Raw genomic sequence first — 9,596 nt, forward strand, 5'->3', positions numbered from 1 at the left:
AAAAATTCCTTTTGAAGTACCAAAAATATCCTCCATACTTTGAGGATGCTATCAAAACCTAAAAATCAGTTCCTGACCTTCACTTAAACTATCTTTGCTTCTGTCTTACTAAAGAGGCGTGATGAGATGAAAAGAGAATTTACAAGACTACCTTTCCTTGAATGATCGCTGGTATGTGGCCTTTTGGAAATACTCATAAAATAAGAGTAAGAACTACAGAAAGAGAACTTAATTCACAGTTCCAAACAGGACAGCTGTTCTTTCACTATGAATGTTAAATGGTTTGTATTTATATGGCCTAAAAGATGTACTTTTGAGAAATATTTGTTTGTATTCTACACCAGCCTGTGCCTACAGACCTACCAACAGGAGGTGTTGCAAGAAAAATGAGCTTTAATATTAACACTTGCAGCAATGATTTGACAAATGTTTGAGATCTGAGACCACACTGTTTATTCAGCTGTGCTCATGTGAAAAGTGGGCACTAGCCCAACTGGCCTGGTTTAAGATCTGTGTTTGCTTCTCATCAGCAGCTCATCTCCAAACTGGAGTCAGCTTGATCAGCCGATAAAGCTGTGTCACATTCCACCTAATATGGAGCTACATCACTAGAACTTCCATCACCTTTCCTCTCCAGGCTGAAAGGAAATATTTAGGCAGTGATGAAACCCAGAAATAATACTGTCTTTGAGAAATAGATAAATCCCCAAACGGAGGTCCTCAGACATGATTTTTAGATATTTGAGGTGGTGAGATTGTTTCCTTCGCAGACATGTCACTCTTAAATCTCTCGGACCTTTGCTTATTTACGCATCGAAAAATCGAGGAATTATTTCCGGATCCTTCTCCCATTGGAGCCCCATGTTAATTCTGAAGATTTTTCTGAAAAGATTAAAACTGAAAAATAAAACGTAAATCGCTTCCACGGCTCCATTTCTCAGCTCTCGAGAATAAAAATATATCTGGTTGTAGTGTCAACTCTTGTGATTCTCAAAATATTTTAATTTTCCAGATAGGACCTATAGTTTTTGAGTAACAAGTATTTGTTTGATGACGGTGCTAGAGTGTGAAAAAATGTCCCATCCATTAAAAGTAATGATAAGTCTCGGAGGAGAATTTATGAAATGAGAAGTACGTATCTAAACTGCTCACACAGCCTCATTTTTTGACTCTAAACAATATAGATAATATAATATAGATATGTACTTGTTTGTCCAAGCCTTGTGATTCTCTCTGTGTTTTCATTTTTCGGATAGGAGTTATAGTTTTTGAATTAGAGCATTTTGTTCGGGACGTTCTCCTGAGGTCTGACATCTCCCTCTCTCACGCCGCACCTGGCGTAATCAGCGAGTCACACACGCAGAGGGAGGGGGGACAGAGAGGGAGGGGGGACAGTCAGATCTATTTTTAGACTTCACAGGTGTTAATCAACACAGCAGGTAGTGCATTCAGAGGAGCAGAGGGACAGTAACTCAACATGGCGTGTTCCAGTACCAATGTGGGTAAGCTACAAACATTAAGTTTTTTTCTTTGTCTTTCAGGGGGGAACTGTTGAATTCTTTAAATAATCAACTGTCAATGATATCTTAAGTCAATGTGTTCATTTTACAGATAGGACTTATAGTTTTTGAGTAACAAGGTTTTGTTTGGAGGAGAATTATGAAATGAGAAGTACGTTTCTAAAATGCTCTTACGGCCTCATTTTTTGGCTCTAAACAATAATATAGACATGTACTTGTTCGTCCAAGCCTTATTATTCTTACGGTGTTTTCATTTCACGGGTAGGAGTTATAGATTTTGTATTAGAGCATTTTGTTCGGGACCTTCTCCTGAGGTCTGATGGCTTCCTCTCATTCTCGCACACCTGCAGTAATTAGCGAGTTACACACGCTGAGGAGGGGGGCCAAATGGGGAAAGGGGAGAGTGAGATCTCTAAATAAACTACTGCACAGGTGTTAATAATTAATATAGGTGGTCCAGTCAGTAGGGCAGAGGGATAGAGACCCAGAGATAGTGGGTTCAAGTCTCTGTGTGGGCGGGACTTGAATATAGTGTGTGTGTGTGTGTGTGTGTGTGTGTGGATGGGTGTGGTTAGTAGCCAAGTTGAAGCAGAGACTATAGCCAGAAGTTAGCGAGTGAGTAACGGAAAAGCTGCATGTTCATGTGTTTTGAGGAGCAGGTTGATGGGATCTATCTGGTGCATTTTCGCTCACTGTTCAGGTACAGGCCTTGGCAGAACATTGAATACAGATTAGATGAGAAATTTGATGCGGTAGGGGCAGAATTCCAGGAGATCTTGCGGTCCATCACCTATTCCCATCTTACATACCATACACCTTGCTGCACATAGGTCTCACTTCCTCTCTATCCCATGGTTGTGTTGTAGTGTGTTTTAACCCTATTTCAATGGGGTAACTTTAAGAAAACAATGTTAAGCAGTTGGTAACGTAAGTAAATGCAAAGAATAAAACGCCATGCAATTTAATATGGGACAGCTATTTAGATTTAATTATTTTGGTTCTTCTTAAACAAACTGCAGCACCTAAATTAAGTCATTCAAAACTAAATTAATACAACTAAAATAACGTTTAGATTTCTGTATAGTGTTCTCAGTGTCTCATTTATGTTTCTCTTTGACTTCATATAAAAATACTTACAAGTCTGTTGTGGTGAATACAAAAAATATATGTTTCTGAAAAGACATAAAATACAACTAGTTCTTCCACCCTGTTCTCTATCTTTAGTTACAGTTGTTCTGGAATAATAATGAAGCACAGTGCAATTGGCTGTAGCTTCATGGTAGCAGATGGACGTGCTCTACACTGTCAGCAGGTGTTACATTAACTCAGCAGTGAGCAGAAAGCAGTGGATGTTTCTATACTTCATATCAGCCTTCCATATCTGTTCTTGCACAAATAAATGTATTTATTTAATACCTCAGACGACATATTGAGGAAGAATGCTCATTTTTGTTGGTGCAGACAACAACAATGAAAACAAAAACATCAAATAATCTGAAAAAGGATGGTGTATCAAATAAAAAGCCAAGAAAAGCAAAGTAGAGTTTTTCGTGGGGGATTTTTTTTTTTTTTAAATAGGTCATGATGTTGCCTATAACTTTCATCAGTCCTTCATTTTTCTTCTGCTTATCCCAGGTCAGGTTGCAGCAGGCTGAGCCTGGTGCTCCAGACGTTCTGCTCCACAGCAATTCTCTCCAGCTCGGCCTGGGGAATCCCTAGGAATTCCATGGGCAGATGGGATATACAATCGCTCCAGCTATCTCCAACCATGAATCTTAATATGGAATGATATGTGGTAAAGTGGAACTTGAGGATGGATCCTGCCTTCAGCCCATGAATATCTTCATAGATACGGCTTACTCCTTGGTCTAAGCCGTGTTTGAGGAGCAGAACACATAACGATCAGTGTACCTGCACCACATACGACAAAGACTTAGCATGCATCTTGTAGCTGTGCTGGAGCTTGTCTGATTGGATTTGAAGACCTACTAATCAGTACACGCCTGTGCTACATACACAAGCAATTGAGTTTAGAATAACTACTTACCAGGCGATATTGGATACAATAGTCATGTTTATGTTGTTTGCTTTGGCCATAATTTACTTTAGTAAATCCTTAATGACTCTCCCAACTGCATTAAACTAAACTAAATCGCTATTGCAAATGTACATGTTTTAATATATTTCAAAAATATACTGTCATTTATCTTGTTCTATCTCAACAATCTGACATACTTTGTCTTATTTAATTAAGGACCATTTCTAAAGCTGTTCACTTGATGTGCCAGCTTTAGGACTGAGGACTAAACATGTAACATTAAGCTGCTGGGAGCAATACATTTGATGAAATCAGATGAGCACTTTGTTCAGGCTTCAAGGCTTTTGCGTCCCGTCAGGCAAAACATGTTGTAGATCTGTCTTAAAAAGCAAGAGTATTTCCAAACATGTTGGTGTGTTCTTTCACATAAACTGATATGCGTGTACCAGAATAGAAAATGGGTCTTCAATATGAAAAAAAATACTATTTTAGTGCTGTTTACAGAAAGTAAACCTTCTACTGGTGTAGATGCCAGCAGCTTTAAATGAGATACATAGCTCTGTAGGGCTGCTCCGTGAAATCCTGCTCATCTAGAAACACCTTCCCATTAAGACAGCAGCCGGTTAAAAGGGGTCATTAACACAGTAATTAGTAAACAACATGTGTGATGTATTTTCCCCAACGGAGTCTCTTTAGTCTTGTTATTAGTCACCTAATCAATGAAGGGAAGACGCCTAATGTGTCTCCGTTAGGTTAAAGTGCCACAGCGGTGGCAATGCAGGCCACTCTGTCTAGGGGCTTCCCAATGCTCTTGGCTCCACTGAGCTGAAGTGCTGTGATAAAACAGTCATGCAAGGACATGTTTGTAATTTTGTCCTTAAGTATGTTTTTACTTTTTTCTGATGCTTGTTCGTAGAAGTGTTCCTTTTCTTATTCATCAAACTCCCTACATTTTTATTAGTGTCAAACATATGAAATATATCATATGACAATAATATGACATTCAGTCCTCCTACACATGTCAAATTCCACTGCAAAGCATCCCCATCTACCCAGAGCTGTTTATATATTTATTTAAAAATCATTCATGTTGTGTCGAAGGAATGTGGCTGGTCTAGAGTGAGGCCAATGTGTCACTATGTGAAGTACTGTTTTGTGTAAGGCACCAAACCCGCTGCAGAAAACATGAAAGGACCCTGTCTTACAGCTGACACTTCAAACTGTCTGTGAAAAGAGAGTGTATGCATGGTCTTGAAGCTGAGATTTTGTTCAAATTTTATCTTGTATTTTGAGTATTATTGCACAGCACACCAGCAAAAATGTGTGTTATTCAATGGAAGTAAAACAATATAGATCCATAGTAAGTCAGATAAGTCAGGAGTGTGTGTTAGAGCTGGTATCAGCAGCAGCCAACTAGAATATCCAGGTTTGTACTGGTATGCAGTTTGAGCTCCGCTTAAAGGGGACATTAGGGTTAGGGCTTTCGTTATCTTCTCTATTTACTTTACTGCAATGAAGTACATAGCAAAGCTCTAATGTATGAATCTCTCTCTGGGCCATGGCTCCTGATCCAGTGTGCCTGAGCACCATGCACTGCAAGGTCAATGACCAGAGTTGCACTGTCTCTGGAAGAATGTTTCTGTTGTCGCTGTGGTGGAAGAGAGGCGACATTAGATCCCACAGTCAGCGTGCACAGGGTGATACCAGCTGGTACATGATGCCGGTACAAACCTCTGGCAACAGCATCAGTGCTCTCAAAGACACATAATAGAATAGAAGGGAACATATTTTAATAATAATACTATAATGCACACAAATCCATAGTGCTTTAAATAGTAAAGTAGAGAAAGTGCAAGGTTTATATCATGTATCGGGCTTTATCAACAAGGGGATTGGTCCTTAGAGAGAGTGACTTAAAAAAGAAAAACATTTAAATATCAGTAACCACCTGACTAAAAAAACAGTGCATACCAAGCAAAGCTGGTTTTGCTGGTGACCAGTTAGGAGTGTGTTATGGGCACATGTATTTTTAGTCATGCTAGTGAACAGCCTGAAGACAACCCAACTGCATCAGGAAAATCTTAGGATATCCAGAGAAAAACATGTCAAGAGGATGACTTTGACTTACTGGCCAGAGACGTCCAGCACCAGCTCACACAGCTGCAGTATACAAGATAGTGTAACGTTTGTATATTCTATATTGTTATTTTCTTTACCCTAGGTCGTTAAATTTACAAAAAGTTTTGTATCATATTTAAATGAACTGGTAGGTTTAGCAGTAAGGGTCCAGTGGTATAGAAATATGATTTTCTTTAACCCTTACTCATATTTCATGCCTTCACAGTATGATCAAGAATTCCAAAACCGCGAAATACCTTAAGAATGTATAAATAGCCTTTTTGACATTTATATGGATGATTAATCCTTAATCATCAGCACCTTGTCCCTATTTAGCTTTCTTTTTTTGCAGAGCAGAAGCTGCAAAGATTCGTGGAATATTGCAAGAGGCCAGCGGGCGGTTCTCCTCTTCCAACTGTATGTGCCTGTTACTTTGTCAACGTTGTCCACTCCTCCGTGGTTGGCAGTGTTAGTCAAGGATTATTGCTGGTTTCCTGTCCTCCTGAGCGCTGACCTTTGAAGCCTTATGTGATGTCTTCATAATGATGGCGCTTGTGTTCTTCCCTTGCATATATGAGACAACTGCAGTATAATGTGTGAAAACAAAATTAGAAGAAATATATTTTTCTCTCCCTTGTTGTAACAAGAGCAGGTGGCATTTCAGTGCCAACCATGGCACCCACTGACCCCTGTATGACTTATGGGCACAATATGATCACTCTTATGCTGTTTTACTCTTTCACTGTTTGGAGATTCCCCCATGATCCTTCAAAGACTAGCAGTTGCCTGTCTCTTTGTGAAACTGGGCAAATGTGGTGGGAACAAAGACAGTTCTCATGACAGTGTCAATGTCCCCCTTGAACTCTGTCACCACTGTTTCATAGAAACTACACAAAGACATGTACAGTTTCACAGTTTCCTGATTCCATAAAACCACCATATTCCTTGATTAGACCCAGACTGGTTGAGAAATGTCAGGCTAAAAGAATAAGGGCATTTTTACTGCTGTCAAAATGGGTCAAATTTGACCGAAAGAGTAGGTCAAAAATGTACATATATAACAGGGTCACATGACCAACTTGACTCCATGTCATTCAAAGAGAGGACCCATATACTTGACGGCATAGCTCAATCAGTTTGATCAATTCTAAATGTATCAAGATGGCACATAAAGCTGCAATCAGAAATATTCAACCCCCCAAAGATTTAAGGATTTATCAATTACAGTTTTTTCAATGAGCAAGATTCTGCTTCGGATGACATCTTTATCAGTTGAGTGATACATAAAATCAACACAGAAAATGCATGATGTAGTATTTGTGTGACAGTATATTTTGTTAAGATAGTCATGTCACAATTATTCAACCCATATAATAGTTTTTATGGCCTAAAGTGGAGTTGAAACATAATTAAGCCTTTGGGAACTCTATAATGATACTTAATTTGCTTCAGCTGTGATGCGTATATAAACCCCCACCCATGAAGGTATTCACAGTGAGTTGCAATCATGGGAAAGACAAAGGAGCCTCCACAAAAGCTGAGAGAGGAGATTATTACATATATCAAACCTGAAGGGCCTTGACCAAAGTGGAATTTGTGAGGGGGCTGGGAGAGCACCCTCACCTGCACCACAGAGGATCAATCAGTGCAGGTGAGAGCTGTTAGCTGATTGGTCCTCAAACTTAAAAGGCAGAGTTTTCTCGAGAGACGCCGGACAAAAGCTGGAAAGCTTGTCACTTTGTAAGTGTTTTTATAAGTTTGTTTTTGATCTTGTGTGTGTGGTGTTGAATAAATATGTTCAAGAGAAATCTTTCCGTCTCTGGCTGTGTGTTGGAGAACCCTGTGACATGCACCACTGCCACACTGAAGCCCAACCACAGCCAGAGACACGGACCAGCAGGCGGAGTGGGAACTGGTGTGGAGGATGGAGGACGTGGTGGCCACGTACCGGGAGGAGGGAGTGGCCTACAGACGGGAGCTGGAGGCGATCCTGAGGCAGGTAGAGGGGGGCCAATGCCTGCAGCCCCTGTCCCGTGTCCCCCGCTGCCAGAGGGCCAACGCCTGCAGCCCCTCTCCGTGTCCCTCGTCCACGGAGAGGCCGACACCTGCAGCCCCTGTCCCGTGTTCCCCGTCGCCAGAGAGGCCTCCGCCTGCAGCCCCTATCCCGTGTCCCTCGTCGCCAGAGGGGCCGACGCCTGCAGCCCCTCTCCTGTGTCCCTTGTCGCCGGAGAGGTCGACACCTCCAGCCCCTGTCCCTCGCTGCCAGAGGGCCAATGCCTGCAGCCCCTCTCCCATCTCCCCCGTCGCCGGAAAGGCTGACGCCTGGAGCCCCTGTCCCATGTCCCTCGTCCACGGAGAGGCCGACACCTGCAGCCCCTATCCCGTGTTCCCCGTCGCCAGAGAGGCCTCCGCCTGCAGCCCCAGCCTGTGTCCCTCGTCGCCAGAAGGGCCGACGCCTGCAGCCCCTGTCCCGTGTCCCTCGCTGCCAGAGGAACCGATGCCTGCAGCCCCTGTCCCGTGTCCCTCGTTGCCGGAGAGGACAACGCCTGCAGCGCCTGTCCCGTGTCCCTCGTCCACGGAGAGGCGGACACCTGCAGCCCCTGTCCCGTGTTCCCCGTCGCCAGAGAGGCCGACGCCTGCAGCCCCTATCCCGTGTCCCTCGTCGCCAGAGGGGCCGACGCCTGCAGCTGGCAGAGGGCCAACGCCTGCAGCCCCTCTCCCGTGTCCCTCGTCGCCGGAGAGACCTGCAGCCCCTGTCCCGTGTTCCCCGTCGCCAGAGAGGCCGACGCCTGCAGCCCCTATCCCGTGTCCCTCGTCGCCAGAGGGGCCGACGCCTGCAGCTGGCAGAGGGCCAACGCCTGCAGCCCCTCTCCCGTGTCCCTCGTCGCCGGAGAGGCTGACGCCTGCAGCCCCTGTCCCGTGTCCCTCGCTGCCAGAGGAACCGATGCCTGCAGCCCCTGTCCCGTGTCCCTCGTTGCCGGAGAGGCCAACGCCTGCAGCGCCTGTCCCGTGTCCCTCGTCCACGGAGAGGCGGACACCTGCAGCCCCTGTCCCGTGTTCCCCGTCGCCAGAGAGGCCGACGCCTGCAGCCCCTATCCCGTGTCCCTCGTCGCCAGAGGGGCCGACGCCTGCAGCCCTTGTCCCGTGTCCCTCGCTGGCAGAGGGCCAACGCCTGCAGCCCCTCTCCCGTGTCCCTCGTCGCCGGAGAGGCTGACGCCTGCAGCCCCTGTCCCGTGTCCCTCTCTGCCAGAGGGGCAGACACCTGCAGCCCATGTCCAGTGTCCCTCGTCCACGGAGAGGCCGACACCTGCAGCCCCTTTCCCGTGTTCCCCATCGCCAGAGAGGCCTCCGCCTGCAGCCCCAGCCTGTGTCCCTCGTCGCCAGAAGGGCCGACGCCTGCAGCCCCTGTCCTGTGTCCCAGCGCTGCCAGAGGAACCGATGCCTGCAGCCCGTGTCCCTCATTGCCGGAGAGGCCAACGCCTGCAGACCCTGTCCCTCGTTGCCGGAGAGGCCAAGGCCAGCGTTCCCTGCAGACCCTGTTCCCTGGCCGGCGGAGAGGCCAAAGCCAGCGTCCCCTGCAGCCCCTGTTCTGTGGTCGGTGCAGCCCCGCACCGTGTCCATCGTCGGCGGAGAGGCCGATGCCTGCCGGCCCTACAGGCCTTGGTCCGGTAGCCAGTGCGCCAGGGCAGCGTCGGCCACCTGCCTGGCCTCTGGAGAGATGCTACGGACGACGACATCCATCTATCCGACCTCCGGAGAGCCTCGGTGGCTTCCTCCCCTGGTCCGTGGGGAAAAGGGGGGGGGGGGGAGTAGGTCAGGCCGTGTTAAAAGAGTTACAGTTTTCATTTGAACAGTTGACTGTTATCAAAATAACTAAAATGTGTATCAATAAATATCTTTTGTTGTTTGAGGTCATCCAC

General features: G+C 45.6%; 1 protein-coding gene across 1 annotated transcript; it reads left to right on the top strand.

The window, feature by feature from the left end:
* The first annotated feature begins 7,600 nt into the window (after window positions 1-7,600).
* LOC133974311 (skin secretory protein xP2-like) lies at window positions 7,601-9,348 on the top strand. Its single transcript, XM_062412148.1, has 2 exons — window positions 7,601-8,023; window positions 8,077-9,348. Exons 1-2 carry the CDS (start codon window positions 7,601-7,603, stop codon window positions 9,346-9,348), a joined length of 1,695 nt encoding a protein of 564 aa, XP_062268132.1.
* The last annotated feature ends 248 nt before the right edge of the window (window positions 9,349-9,596 follow it).

The sequence above is a fragment of the Platichthys flesus genome, chromosome 2, assembly GCF_949316205.1.
Source record: "Platichthys flesus chromosome 2, fPlaFle2.1, whole genome shotgun sequence".
NCBI classification, from domain to species: Eukaryota; Metazoa; Chordata; class Actinopteri; order Pleuronectiformes; family Pleuronectidae; genus Platichthys; species Platichthys flesus.